The following is a 15,468-nucleotide window of genomic DNA, read 5'->3' as shown; positions in this document are numbered from 1 at the left end:
TTAACTTACAGGCAGATTTCAGCATCTATTACAGTCAAATTATATGTTCACATAGCAGAGAAAGAGACAGAATGGCTTAATAACTTCTTTATTGTAATACAGCAAACAGGCTATAGGAAATACATAATGCAGAGTTAACTATTGTACACTTTAATTTCATCTGATTAATATCATTTTTGAAATTGTAGGCTTACATAGATTTTAGTAGATTTGCATACACATGCACATATTCTCCTGTAGGTAATAACATCTTTGAACTTACAGGCTGATTTTGACATACATTTTAGTGGATTTACATGTTCAAATACCAGAGGAACAAACAGGGTGACTTCTTTATTGTAATACAGCAAACAAACTAAAAGAAAAAAAAACAACAACAATGCAGACATAACCTTTGCAAGCTTTCTCCTAAATAATATATCTTAACTAACAGGCTGATATTAACATCCATTTCAGTAGATTTACATATTCAAGTAAAAGAGGAAAATAAGCAGATGAATTCTTGACTTGTTTACTGGCAGTAAACACAATACAGTTAAACTTTATACACCCCCTTTTCCAAATCTGAATGGCTTCCTGAATGCTGTACTTTTTTTTATTATGATACTGCAAACAGACTCATCAGGTTAATATAATTTTGAGCATAAAGGGTAGGTTTAACATATATTTTAGTAGAATTGCATTTTCCTTCCTCACCAGAGGAAGAGAAAGATTGACTTTGTGACTTATTTATTGTGAGACATTAGCAGGCTAGACGAAGAAAGAATGCAGTTAGACTTTCCACTCCTCAATTTCAACTGGTTAATATCACCTTCAAAATTCCAGGCTGATTGTGACACTCATTTCGGTAGAATTACGTTTTCAAATACCAGAAGAAGAAATGAGATGATTTAATGACTTTTTTATTGTAAGACATTAAACGATTTGGAAGATAAAAACAATGCTGAGTTAACCTTTGCACATTTACATTTCACCTGGCTAAGATCACATTTGAACTTACAGGCTGATTTAGACATCTATTTCATAAGAATTGCATGTTCAAGGTCCTACAAGAAAGCAGATCTGATTTAACGACATCATGCATTCACAGGGCCTGAATTGGGAGGCAATTCACATTATTTAGTTAAAGTAGCAGCAAAATGTGTAAAAAAAATATATATATATATACAATTATAAGCAAAAAGGTCCTGCATTAAAAATTTTGCATGAGTAGAATTATGCAGGTAAAGTTTTGAAAAGGAAGCATAATGCAGAATAATATGTTTATTATCACTGATTCATTCATATTAAGAAATATTCTTGTTTTAACATGTTTTAGCAACCATTCAGAGTAGCTCAATGTATAATAAAACAATGTGTTTTTTAAGCTTGTCATTTGTTTTGCTGTTAGAATTTGAACTAGCAGTAATTACAGAAACACGTTTCCTTTTATAAATATATAAATATAATGGTGAAGAAGAATTAAGGAACATGAATTGGATTACACTGAAGCAAATTAGAATTTATTAAATTTGTATGATATCCAGTAATGTACGTTATAACCATTTGCCACTGCACAATATAAAATCAACTAAAATTGAGTGGAAAGTTGATCTCTATTGACTGATTTCTATTGTTTAAAACATTTTACTATTTCTAATACCAGTAATTATAGATGAATGCATTGTATATTAGGTTCCAAATATTATGAACCCAGAGAAGGTAGAGTCATCATCTTCATCAGCAAAGAGCCCATTGAACAGCTCTCCTCCAGCCACCTGCAGCCACACCTTATCCCCCACATCCAGGTGCAGCACAGCGCCCCCTGCTGCCTGGTCCTCGCTGCTCTGGTAGTTATCTGTGGTGTGAATGATTTTTGCCCCGTTCTTCACCAGGGCCACCTTCACATTCCTGGAGAAGACAGTGATGTGGTAGGTGAAGAAGTAAGCACCTGCCACCGAACATGTGAACCTTCCTGTTTGTGGACTGTAGTGGTTCTGCTCGTTGTAAATAATCTTGTCAAACCGGATCGGTGCGTTCGCTGGTGGAAGTTTAGTTTGAGCCGTGAGTCCCACAGAGAAGGCGCTTTTAGGGATAATTAGTGCATCTCCCTTTTCACCCATATCACCCTTCTCACCTCGAGGCCCTCTGTCTCCTCGATAACCTATACTTCCTTTGTGGCCTGGAACACCTAATTCCCCCTTCAAGCCTGGCTTGCCAGGTGGTCCCAGTGGTCCCTGAATCCCTCTGTCACCTCGAAGGCCAATTTCTCCCTTTGGACCCTCTGGTCCAGGAGGCCCCAAATCTCCTTTGGGTCCTTGGGGTCCAGGCAACCCAAGCTCTCCTTTATTTCCTTTCAGGCCAATGGGCCCTTGCACTCCTTGGGGGCCCATTTTCCCAGGAGGCCCTCGTTCTCCATTATCACCTCTTTTTCCTTTGAGGCCTGCTGGGCCTGTTGCACCTGTAAATGACAAGCACACAATAAACCTCCTCATGTTTTTATACTAAGTGTTCACAATTAGGCGTATCCATAGAGATATTGCAAATATTGTTAAACTATATTGAAATATGTACAAATAAAGGATGTACAGCTTGTATGTACACATGAATGTTCTACCACAGGATATTTTAGAGATGATTAATTTTTCATCGGGGCAGGTTATTCTCAGGATACATACCAGGCTCCCCTCTGTCTCCCTTGTTGCCGTCGTTACCTGCTCGTCCGGCTGGGCCAATTTCACCTTTGAATGGATGATTAACGTAATGTAATGTTATTGCAACTTTTGAAGTAGAAGCTTAAAACATGTAGGAAAATGTAAAGTTTTCCTTCTAAACTCACCTTGATCACCTTTATCACCCCTGAGTCCATCTCGGCCGTCTCTGCCCGGTGCACCATTGTGTCCAGGATCCCCTGGTATTCCAGGATGTCCGCACAGACAGTCTTTACTCTGGGTTTCTTCCACTGCAACACATCTGGCCACCAACAGAAGGACCAGTAGTGACCTTATTTGCAACATTGCCCCTTATGCACCAGTCTTACAAAAACTAATATCTCACAATTTAAAAACTTTTCGCCTCAGAGAAGTTCATGCCAGCGCATAGCTAGCCTCATTACCACATGCGTAACTCAGAAGCTCAAATACAGCGATAGAAGAGCACAAGACACCAACCAGACATCAACCAAAGAAAACCCAGGCATCAGGCAAGTGTGACCTCAGACCTCTCAAAGCCATTTCATTGGCCTGAGTGTTTTTGGTTTACTTATTGAGTCTGCCTTGTCCGTTACACATGACCTGTGCCACTTCAGAGCCTTCTCCAGTCTGGTTGAAGGTAATTATAAGCTTAGACTCAAAGTGCATGTGAGGATCAGACATGTAGAAGGCCACATAGTTTCACATGAACTGCTTTCATATCCAGCACAGCAAACAGGATATTAACCTTAAGCAAATGATTACATATGGTCAATTGACATCTTCATGCCAGAATATCATATTTCTTGATTGAGATATAAAATAATATGGCATTAGGAATGGGTGCATGTATTAGCTGCAGTGCAATGGAATATATACCGGATGCTAATAGCAAACTAAAATGTTAATTCATGCATGTATTTCTCATATGTGCTCTTTGAAATGTCAACAGTCAGGAACAATTGACCTAACAAACTGGATTACTGACATAATATGTGATCTTTTGTGGTTGTTTTAAGAACACCTCCCTCAGCTGTTATGTAGCTGATAAATCCTTACGTTAATTATGTTTATAGTGGATTTTTGGTCACTGAATTTCAATTGGCTGCAAACAACAACAAAACAAAACAGAGAATCGCAACTATTACAAAAAAAACAGTGCATTTTAATATTGTACAAATATTTTAAGGCAGTTTTGGTGACTTCTGTTTCTCTACACCCTCCACCAAGCTCAGATCAGCTATTAAACAACACTGAGCTGAGAGTGGATTTAATATCTTACTCAAAGTCACTCAGCAAGGCAAAGGTTTGCAGGCACACAGGAATGAATCAGGAACCAGCGTCCTAATCATTATGCTGAGCTGCAAACACTATTAGATTGTGTACAGTGAGGAGAGACGGGAGGGATGGGCGCATGGGAGGAGCCGGAACATAAAACCAAGATAAGAAAAGAGAAAAAAAAACACACCTCCAACACTGAGCACACAGCATACACCCCTGACATTCACATTATCAAGACACTCCAACTTGCTCACAGTACTGACTGACACAAATATATTTCCTCACATTTTATTTCTTCAACAATTCTTCTTACAAGCCTCCAGATATAAATATATTTAAAAATATAAACATAACACACATAAAAGTGCACATTCAAGCAATGTATTTACCTGACACCAGTAATGGAAACTTCACTGTCATACATGTTGCAGTACTGCACATTTACTTGCTTGTTGTACACAAATGGACAAATATGTAATCTAACAAACAAATAACAAGGGCATGGCTCAGAATGAATGACACTCATTTATAATTTCAGGCCAGTATATCAGGACCCAGTCTTTGTAGTCCCATAACCAGGCACAACGTGAGGTTGATTTGGTTACAGAGGATACTGCAACAAGTCTTCAGACATGATAGCAGAGACATAGTCAGTCATTGAGTTCCATTAGGTTTAAGGCCAAACTATAATAATATAGTAACAGACCATCAGAAAATGACCAAAGAAAATGTAAATAAATGTTTACATAAATATAAATACATAGCATACCACATGCTGTAACATTGGAATACAGTATTTCTGTAGATATGTGTAAAATACTGACGGTTTGTATAATAAAAATAAAAATCTTAATGAGACTAACGCAATGTGGAATGACTGAGCCCCACATTAAGTAAACAAGTGAACATGGAAAGTAAAAAAACAGAGTAAACATTGCTAGAAAGGGAACAGCACATGACAACAGGGATGAGAGGAAGAGGAGGAGAGCTTGAAGGAGGAGATCTACAGTATTTGACATCATTTTTTTAGGGGGAGGATAGAACACTGTCTGGCAAAAGCAGCAATTCCAGGGAAACTGAGGTTAACACGGCAGGTGCTACAAAGCTTAGGAAAATTTTGGGGCTACAACATTTGTGGTATTAGTAGAAAATAAGGTCTGGAAGCAGGGGAACAAGTTAGCCAGTAAGTGGTCTACATGATCTGACGGTGCATGCCGTAGCCTGTCATTCCAGCTTGGGAAGCCCCACGGTTGCTGCCCATTTGCAGACCAATCAAACTCTGTCCTTGGCGCAGCTGCTCTTCACTGAACTCTCGTCGGTAGCCCTGGGCTTTCCTGCACACACACAAACACAAAATTTGCATGCATAAAACACAGACAGAGATGTAATTATGAATGTATTTAGCTCTTCTGTTACAATGAGGTTTTTATGCACCTGTGGAACCAGTCTCTGTCTCCTCTGTATTGACCATCGTCCTTTGTGATTGCAACACTCCCCAGAGCCATGAGGGTCCTCTGCACTGCTGCCATGTCCTTTCCTATAGCCAGAGTAATTGGTAGCGACATGCAAGTTACCATTTTGAAAGTTAATGTGAAGATTAGTCACAACTCCAGCAGTGGAGTAGAGATGTAAGCAATGAGTAGCTGATTTGTGAAATCATTTACCTTCCCAGAGGTCCACAGTTTGGAAGATGTCGGTGGTCGTGACTCCATAAGCTTCTGCTGCTTGCAAGAACTGAGAGATCTTCTCCATTTGTTTAAAGGCCATCTGGGTCTCTGGAATCTTTTTGATGGGTTCCTTCCCTCTTGGATAGAGGCTGTTGATGAGTCTACAAAGAATCTGAGAGAAAAAAGGTCAGAAATCCTGATCAAATTCGACTGACTTACTGGCCGCACCATACTAATGACTGATGGTTCTTAAAATAATAATTCACCCTGATACACTGTTTTTTTGCTATGCCTAAAAGCCCTACTCAGTATTTTTGGTGTGTGCAATATTCTAATTGATATCTTTCGCTGTTCATTTCTACTTCTGCCACTGCTGTAAAAGATTTCCGAGAATAACTGTTTCAATGCTTGTCAAGAAGTGGAATGAAAACTCCTTTGCATTTATTGGACAAGCTTAGAGCTTCTAATTGACAAAAAGTATGAGTCACTTTGGCAGCGAAGATGCAATGTTCTTACAGCTGCATTGCATTATTGGTGCTGAGTTAATTGTTGGTGCAGAAAGAAATGTCTGCCTCGCCTATGATGGACCTCTCTGAATGATTTTTTTTTTACCATTAGAGTCAGCTAGAGTATCCAGCAGAAAGACAGCGCAGCACAGTGCAGGGTGCATTTTATAATTAGTTGTTAATTAGCTCTTACAACATTTTGAAGAAGGGAGTTTCTGTCAGACACTTTAAGAGGTACTGCAAAATTGTATGCTTGCAAAGGCAGATCTACAACAGCTAGCAATTTAAAATGAAGTACTTGCTAAACAGAAGATTTTTCTGTATGACAGTCCTCATTCTGCATTATCAACTGGATTCCTCTTTGAGCTTCAAAATATTGCTACATTAATTAAATTGCAAAATATAACAAGCTTTAAGGGAAAACAAATGCCTCAGTACTGTTACCTAATACCAGCAATATTTCCTGAAGGTTTAAAAATAACTGTGCACACAAATTGGGTTACTTATTTTAGCCTTTGGTACTCTGTGGGCTCTTTAAATCTGACAGAGCTGGTAAATCTATTATATTGCATCTTCAATAATTCAATAGTAGCTTCTATTTTCAGTAGTAAGGTACTGCAGCCACTCACTGTTCCATCCATGAGCCATTTCTGGAAGTTCTGCTTGCCCGGCTGTGGTTTCTCCAGGTTTCCTCCACACTGTGCCACTATCCAGTCCACCAGCCGCTGCTCCAGGTCGGGGTCGTACTTCTGATCGATCTTCTCCTGCACCTCCCGGCTCAGTCCATAGCTGGGCCCTCTGTTCGCCATGGTGGGTCTCCTGACAGTCTTGTGTACTATAGGCAGAGTATAGGTTCCCTGCAGAGAACAAATAGTGCATATAGGTTAGAATGGAGGTTTTCTGACCAATATATTATACCATTGCAATAATACAGCCCTTTTTGCCTATTAACGACTTTTTAGCCACTATTTTGGTTGATTTACAATTAAAATCTGCTGAATAAACCAACTATCTCTCAAGAAAAGTTTTTTAAAAATAGCAGGTTTTTCCCTCTCTAGCAGCACCTGTCTCTCTTACAACCCAGCAGTCCACCCAGGAGCATCTCTGGAGGCTGTAGCAGAGAAGGGTGTGGTCCACTGGCTGCTGTCCCGGACGGGGACAAGCCCTCTAATTGCTATGGTAACAATCAAGCCTGTTTCCTGCACAGTGATGCGCCTTTAGAGATGCTGGTTCAAGTATGACCTCCAGTAGACAGTCAGCACGACAAAATGAAATAATCAAGTGGATTATCAGAAAGTTTACAGTCTCATAAAACATGCATTCATACAGTTGTACAACAGCTCAGATTTCGCTATTTTTAGCCTGCAATACGGTTTAATTAAATTACGTCAGTCCTCTCTGACGCATACAGAAGGTTTGTGTTGACTCGTCACTTGACTGTCTGCACCGCATCTCTGTCAGAAGCGCATGAGTTTGAGTTAAATTCACGCAAACCCAATAAAAGTGTCTCCATCTAAAAACACGACGCCACACTGACACGCATTCTGCAACAACGCGAACATTTTACAAACCGAGAGGCAACCGGCCAAAGCGCGCACAGTAGCATGCGACACGGCATCGTTTGCGTAAATATTAAAACCTCACATGCAGCCAAAGAAGGTTTAATCAAACAATAACTCCGTGCACTTACTGCAAGAGGGGAGAGCGGCGAGATTCGTCCCGTGTCAATTCCGCTGAGCTGGGCAGGGCTGAGGATGCTGAAGTGCTGAAGCATCCATGAAACGCAGCACAAACGCGTCGGACCAGGCTGGAGCTCACTTTGTCCGGGAGGGGCGAGTCACTGTTTTATATGGCAGCTCGTCCAGGAGGGGTCCCTAGAGACTCTCCACACTGAATGCGACGTGACTCCGCTCCCGGACACTGGTCACTGTAGTGCACGATCAGCTTTATGCAGAAACAAGTGACCCCTCAGCATGAAGGGGCGCATAGTGGTGTCAAATAAATTCAAATTGTATGAGACTTAAAGCCGATACTGGACATTTATGTATCCAATATCCGCCCCATTTCTTACACGATGATAGCTGATAAAGTTACAGCTGAATTCAGTGACTTGCTCATGGCTACCTAAGTACAATAATCTGTGCTGTCTTGTTTTGGTGGCTGCTTTAAACGCCTGGTCTCCCTTCTGACTTAATATTGTTCATTAGGCCTCTACAGTGGCCTTATTGTTCCTTACAACTGTATCTTAGTCTCCCTAATGAGAGCCATTTCTCATCGCTTATTGAATTTGTGTTGTTTTGAGCCAGATAAGAGCTGGAGCTGACTATACACAGAAGTCTGCCTCATTTTATGCAACTACATAGTAACACAAAAATGTGGAATATTTATTTCAAAGTAAACAAATAAGCAACATAGTAAAACGCAACCATATGCAACGCCTCTTCGTGCCATCTCTCTCGCCTGGATTACAATTGTCTCACTGCCATAAACTGACATTTTATTTTTTAGTCACAGACAAACAAAATGACTGACTACATAGCTCAGTCATAAGTTAAAGGTCAGTGCTGCAGTTAAGTGGGATCTGACAGAGATAAGTGGTTGGTTTCGGCCCATTGAGCACAGTGCAGCTAGTGGCCAATTACATGTTAATAATCAACAGTCTAGCGGGTCCATTGAGCTGGTCCCTCTGTGGCTAAAGGCCAACAGGTATGGGGAGTCATGTAACAGAATGTTCTGCTAACAAAAATAAACCTCAGATAGCTGTAGTCTAAAGCCCTTGATGATTTCTGTCCACTGTGGAATCAGTGTTAGCATGCTAAAATACTTATGGATTATTGTTCAGTGTTTTGCTCTTGCTGTGTAAATTTCCAAATTTCTGATTTTTTAAAATCGTTTAGGTAAGATGGTGATTTGAGTTGGGGCCTGATTTAAACTTTAAAGCTACAGAAATACTTAACTAGATAAAGCCTCACACTCACTTAGCTGTCAGAATAAGTTAACACAGCACGCAATTTCCTTCAACTGTAACTTCTGTCAGAACTTAAATTCTACATATGCAATCCACTCTGTATACATTTCAATATCAGTGGCACTATCTTATTTCAGTTCCCCTTTGACAGCACATAATGTTGAGATAGTTGTGTTACCTGTGAGTGCAACTTCACAGACTTGAGACCTGCACTCTAGTGTGCAGAGCTTTTATTGGCCAAAACGGGTGAAAAGTGATTAAAAAGGCACAGGAAAGCTGTGTGTCTACTTAAAAGTGGAGGGGAAAAACAGCCAAACAGTAAGAATGACGGCAGAGACAGCAGCACTGGCAGACCTAATAACGGCTCACCAACTTAACACTCTATACAATAACCCGGAACACATAAAAATGCAACCTGAAGATATCAGGGAACAGCTAGCAGGAGAGCTCCCTTTCAACATAGTTTTCACTGTAACGGCATGTTGACATGATGATGATAACAGGTGAAGTACGGGGAAAAACAAGAGATGGATAAAAGGTCATATTTGGCAGAGAAACATGCCGGTGTTTGGTAATTTCCTTGAGGGTTGACTTCCCAATTAACACAGTCATTCTCTTTTTTTATCTCAGGACCCTCTCAGGCTCACTCCACCATCCCTTACTCAGACCAAAGTGGTCAGCTTGTCTATGAGATCGTCTATAGTGTAGACCATCAGCTTGATGTCGTCCTTCTCCGACATGCGGTGCTGGCCATGTCGCCGGAGGATGACATCCACATCGGGGCTGAGGACGCGTTCCGCAACCTGCATAGAGATGTGCCAGGGGACGTCCTCATCTTTGAGGCCGTGAATGAGCCGTACAGGGCAGGTGACGGGGATGGGACTCTGGAGCACACAGTGATTTTCTGCCTCACGAAGGAAATCCATGCTGAACTTGTAAAAACCCTCCTCTGAGTGTTTTGTGGGCACTGTCCACTCCCCTTTCTCCTCCAACTCCTTACGTGTCTGTGCGTTTAAACACGGAGAGATCTCACTTAGAAAATGCAATATCTGCAAAAATGTACATTAAATGACGAAAAATGACATGTGATACTATTCCATGTTCCTACCTCCAGTGGAAGAGAGTTGAACGCTGTCACAAGGTGATCAGCGGCAGTGGAGATGCCAACCAGTGCAGCAGTCTTCTCTGGTCTTGCAATGGCTGCTAGCAGCATGAGCCACCCACCGATACTGGAGCCCACGAGTATCTACAAGCAGCAGAAACACTATAAATCAACTGTTTAGTAAAATGAGCAACAGATTCATGAAAAAAAATTAAAACCTTTAGCAAAAACATTCCATTCAGAGAACAGCAGATTGTAATTGTAGCAGTGGAAGACTACTGGCCTAAATATGAAGTAATATAGTGCCATCTTCTGGAGAAAAGGTGGAATTGTTTCACAAGAAAGAGGTGGAATTTCATAAGATTTTATCAATTCCGGTTCTCTTTATTAATTCTGCTGTACAACCTGATACTTAAATAATTTCTCTAATGAATCCCTTGAGGTTATTTGTTGAGTGCAAACTGAGGTATTACAACACAGGCGTTGTAGTGCTGCTATATATCCGTTTGCAAAAAGCTAAATTTGATGAATATATACCATAGAAATTATGATTTCTTGCCGCCTCCTTAGTTTTGATTATTCTTGACTAACCTGGATGCTTTACTTTCACTACCCAGAATGATGTATGTGCATAGTTTGACAGTAGAAAGCTATTTTCAGACCCATCTGCTCAAGACGGAAGCTTTCTCAGTGCTCACTTTCAGTCTTAGTTTAATGTATAGGCTCATCAGCATGATTTCAGGACATTACCAGTAGTTTAGAGCCGAACATGTTCCAGTATGTAACTTACACAAGTGTGATTTAGAGACTTAGAGCCTCTGCTGTACGGACACCAAGAAATGATTTCAGTGAAGCAAGAGAAATCCTGTATTAAGCAGTTTTCAAATAGTTTTTATATTCATAGAATCTGGATTTTAGAATTAAATACAATGAATAGATAGAATTTTCTAGAAGTTCTTAACCAGGTACTTTGTTGGCGGACAAAACATATTATGAAGAGAACTTTTCACACATCTTTTTTGCAAGACAGGTGCGTAGTAAAGGGATTAGCATATCCAAAAATTTCAAACAAACTACCGCACATTGTCTAACTTGCAAGAACACATGCATTCACAATGTTTCTGTGCTAGATCTTCATCAGACAGACAGTGTGCATGAGTCTGTTTGAAAGTATTTTTATATGCTGTAATGCATGTTCAAAGTGGATCATCAAACAAGAGATTAGCCAAACATAACATTTTGTCAAAATCAACAAGACTCAAGTGGACCTGTTCTACAAGTCTTGCATTTGACTTCTCTTGTCCAGCTTGCAAACATGAATGCATATGTTTCAAGATGATTCCCTTTCATGACAAGGCTCAAATGAATAGCTTGGATGGTGCACATTCCTGACAGTGTGAGTTCTGGGATTAAGTCAGAGTTTACAATGCACAAAAATCAATAACTGAGGGTCAAAACAGGCTGATTCTCAGGAATCTAATATTTGAAACCTGTTCTAAATGGGAGTCCACCTCAATTCCCATTTCTCCTGAGTAAAGTTTTCATAACTTCACTGGTTATCAGCCACCAGTAACTTGCAAAAAGGTCATGACTCTAAGAAATATTTACCTGTGGCCCCTCTGCTAACTCATCCAACACGAAAAGGACGTCTTTTTTCCAGGTACCAATAGTTCCTTCTGCTAGCACGCCCTCTGAGGCCCCATGTCCTGTGTAGTCAAACCTGGAAAACATAAGAAGACCCAATGGTCCTGATTATAAAAGTGTAAAACCATGGTAAGCCACAAAAGGCCACAGATGGGTTTTTTGGAGACACCGTAAGTACAGTACATCAGTGAAATACTACACTTAACATGAGGAATGAGCTTTGAGTGCTCAGTACAATGCAATCGTGTTTTATATCCAGACACCTAAAAATAAAGATTCTGGACAATAAAGGTTTTTAAAGGTTTTGAGGCATTTTTAAGATAGTGAAAATGATTCACTATTTTATCACTCAGTCATTTAACAGAAAATGCAACAATCATTTTATTATACATGACTAACTGTTAGCTCTCACGTGTTACCAGCTGCTACTTTCGTGTTTTCATGAAATCCTTATGGTTTTTAAATTATGAAATTACTGAACAAAAGCTCTTTGATAAAAAGTATCCATCTCAGACAAAAAGATTATGATTTGGTAACTCAGCCACCCTGAAAAGGCATTTGGTAACAAGACATTTTGTTCAAAAAACTAACAAAAAAACCCCCAAGAAACAAAACAACTACTCCCCATGGGTAATTTCACAAAAATTAATTTTCTATGCACTTATATGTAGAGGTATAAAGCTATTCGGGACAAAAACAGGCAGCATATTAAATACAAACGCCACAAAATCTGATATTTAGTGTAAGATTTAGCTTGAACACATTTTCCACTGTAAATCCTATGCTAGCAGCATGTTTTCAATATCAGTACAACAATTACTACACTCATAATTACATCTTTTGGCCAAAGACTTAAAAGAGACTACTTGTGCATGATCTAATTTTGCAGACCAAATCTATAGAAGCATTACTGTGGTTGTGTGGTGGTGGTTGTATGCATCTTGTCCACTGTTTTCTATTCTTGCAGTCCTGTAACACAATTGCTATGTGAGTAGAGCTAAATTGGGTTAAACGCTGTGTGCAAAAGTTATTGTCTTTGTTTACAGTAAATTGGTTTCTGGGTTTCAAAAGCTGAAAACCAAGACTGTGGACATCCGGGAAGAGTGGGTATTTGATCTAATCTACTCAGCATTCACAATGCCTCTGGAGTGTTGGGATGACTTACCGGAGATATGAATGTCCTAGTGACCTACAGAACTCTTCCAGCGCCTCAGCTTTCTGCCCATTCATGTTGGAGCCATAACCTGGGAGGAAAACCACACCTGGACTCTTCCCCTTCACTCTTCTGTATGCCAGCTTTGGAAGTTCTGGTCGTGAAGCATATTGAACTGTAGATTTGTGTCTCCTGTCCCCTGGTTGACACAGAATTATTAGTGCTGATATGTTTTAAAGGGCAGAACGTGTAATGTAAATGGTTGCATGTACAACAGATAGGCTAGTACACAGCTATAATAGATAAACTACTTAGCTGAATACAATGTCACATCCCATTTTATAGGATAAAGCTTATCGACGCAATTTAGGAAACAGCACATGGTTACTGGCGAGACACGGTGTGGGCATGTTGGTGATATCGTTCAAACACACAAATAATTACCCAAATTTACACTCTGTTGAAGACAGTTGATGTCTAACTATTTTCAAAATGCGCAAAAACAAACAAACAAAAAAAAACCAAATAAACGCAAAAAGCGTAAACACCGCACGTTTACATGCCCTAAATTTTCAGGACGACGCAGTCTGTGTGAGCCACACCCCCTTCTACGCCTTTAAATGCCTTTAAACGAAACAAAAACTGTGTGATATTAAAATGACGCAAACTGAGACTTCGACCAACCTTCCAAGCGCTTTGTCGACAAAGCTGCGAAGCCTCCATTACTTAAAATCTGTGAAAGTCCTCTGCGGCAGGACCTCAGCGCGACGGCTGCCATACTGCTCCACGACCACTGAGGAAATATCGCGAGAGTAGTGGCGGTAAGTCTCGTTCACTGTGACTCGAGTTTGTGCTGCTCACTGGGTTGTAGTCCATTTACATTACACAACATACTGTACAGTACAGAGCAGTGGAGCAGTGGTCAAAGAAGCATTCAGATTCTATAGCAATACTTATTTAGAAAGTCATACTGTATTAAAAGTCTGCTTAAGTGCTACATGTTCCTAAGTATAGAAAAACAAAAAGTTATGTACAAAAATGGCTCTTACAGGTAGGCTATTACTTTATTGAGTGAATATTATTATTGCCTAAATGTGTATTTTACTGGTAGAGATGGATTTTGGGTTACATTACTGTTGAGTAGTTAGATAGTTAATAATATTTTATAAACTGACCGTATGCCATGCAATATCACCTGCAAAGACAAAGTCATTACAGTTACCAGACAAAGAGGCAGAAAATGGAAATCTAAATTAAAAACCTTGAAACTGTGCAGTAGCTACAAGCAGTTGTTTCACCATGGCAGTGGGGTTTCTTGCTCTTGGCAATGATAACATATTTATGACATAAAATAAACATATTTTGCAGTGGTTTTCTTATTCACGCTTTGAGCCAAAACCAACATATTGCCATGAAAGCCTGTGAAAATGCTACATTGCATGGACATAGATGCTCTTCAATATATTGAGTGTTTTATGCTTACTATGGGCATGTTTTGAATACTAGCAGTATTCACAGCCTTTGCTTAGCACTAGCAATCCACAGTGCAGAAATTGCTTCTGTTAGTGTTACATTAAAAGGTTGTTTTGGTGTTTTAATGCATAAAGCTAATTTAAATGTTGCACTTTACTGAAGTGGAGCAAATTGTATGTTTTGATTATACTGCTGGGCAGTTTAATTTCTAACCAGACATTTAATGAAATCTGCAGATCTGGAAAGTAGTGGAATTTATAAAGAGCAAAAAGTGGAAAATGCTCATTAAGTGCAACCTGGCATTTACATTACATTAGTAAATATACCTTGTTGCTTTTATTTTGCAGTGACTTTTTTTCATTCGTGCTTTGAACCAAAACCAATATGCCACAAACACAAACCTGTGATGAAAGCACATTATTGGACACAGATGCTCTTCAATGTAATGAGTCTTCTATGCTTCATTTTTTGACATGTCCTGGATAGTAGTGGCATTCACAGCCTTCGCTTACCTTTTAAGAGTGAGTGTTATGATATATTAGCATGTACAGATAGTGTTGCAGTTTATTGAGGCCAAGACAATTTAATGTATTGATTCCACTGATACGTTGTTTAATTCCTAACCAGGGAAGACATTTTCATTATACGATTTGACTAAATCTGTACTATATGAAATATAGTGGAATATATAAGTAGCAGAAATTAGTAAATAAACCATGCTACATTTAATGATACAAGAACATATTTTTTATATGTTTTGCTCCAAAATCATAATATTGCAACCAAAAGTCTGTGAAAACCAGAGAGATATTCTTCAACATTGTGCAATCGAGCATTTTATGATTCATTTTTGAAATATTATGGATATTTTTTGCATTCACAGCCTTCACTTAACAGTAGTAATACCCCACTGTAAAAATAATATTACAAGTGTGATTGCTTTGATATGTTAAAGTGTCAAGATCTCAGGTGTAGATGTACACAAAAGCAGTGAGTGCAATTTAA

At 39.4% G+C, this 15,468-nt stretch overlaps 3 protein-coding genes across 3 annotated transcripts; all 3 read right to left on the bottom strand.

The window, feature by feature from the left end:
* Positions 1-72: 72 nt before the first annotated feature.
* c1qtnf9 (C1q and TNF related 9) lies at positions 73-3,188 on the bottom strand. Its single transcript, XM_023276129.3, has 3 exons — positions 2,819-3,188; positions 2,658-2,720; positions 73-2,440 (listed from the first exon to the last, which is right to left on the bottom strand). Exons 1-3 carry the CDS (start codon positions 2,994-2,996, stop codon positions 1,671-1,673), a joined length of 1,011 nt encoding a protein of 336 aa, XP_023131897.1. The 5' UTR covers positions 2,997-3,188; the 3' UTR covers positions 73-1,670.
* Positions 3,189-4,224: 1,036 nt separating this feature from the next.
* tagln3b (transgelin 3b) lies at positions 4,225-9,166 on the bottom strand. The gene is made up of 5 exons (XM_023276130.3): positions 7,814-9,166; positions 6,753-6,980; positions 5,615-5,789; positions 5,385-5,487; positions 4,225-5,284 (listed from the first exon to the last, which is right to left on the bottom strand). Exons 1-5 carry the CDS (start codon positions 7,895-7,897, stop codon positions 5,143-5,145), a joined length of 732 nt encoding a protein of 243 aa, XP_023131898.1. The 5' UTR covers positions 7,898-9,166; the 3' UTR covers positions 4,225-5,142.
* A 138-nt stretch (positions 9,167-9,304) lies between these two features.
* abhd10b (abhydrolase domain containing 10, depalmitoylase b) lies at positions 9,305-13,829 on the bottom strand. Its single transcript, XM_023276137.3, has 5 exons — positions 13,675-13,829; positions 13,003-13,189; positions 11,802-11,913; positions 10,200-10,337; positions 9,305-10,095 (listed from the first exon to the last, which is right to left on the bottom strand). Exons 1-5 carry the CDS (start codon positions 13,766-13,768, stop codon positions 9,754-9,756), a joined length of 873 nt encoding a protein of 290 aa, XP_023131905.1. The 5' UTR covers positions 13,769-13,829; the 3' UTR covers positions 9,305-9,753.
* Positions 13,830-15,468: the final 1,639 nt, after the last annotated feature.

The sequence above is a fragment of the Amphiprion ocellaris genome, chromosome 22, assembly GCF_022539595.1.
Source record: "Amphiprion ocellaris isolate individual 3 ecotype Okinawa chromosome 22, ASM2253959v1, whole genome shotgun sequence".
Lineage (NCBI taxonomy): Eukaryota > Metazoa > Chordata > Actinopteri > Pomacentridae > Amphiprion > Amphiprion ocellaris.
The sequence above is the reverse complement of the archived record's forward strand: the minus strand, read 5'-3'. Positions and strand labels throughout refer to the sequence as shown.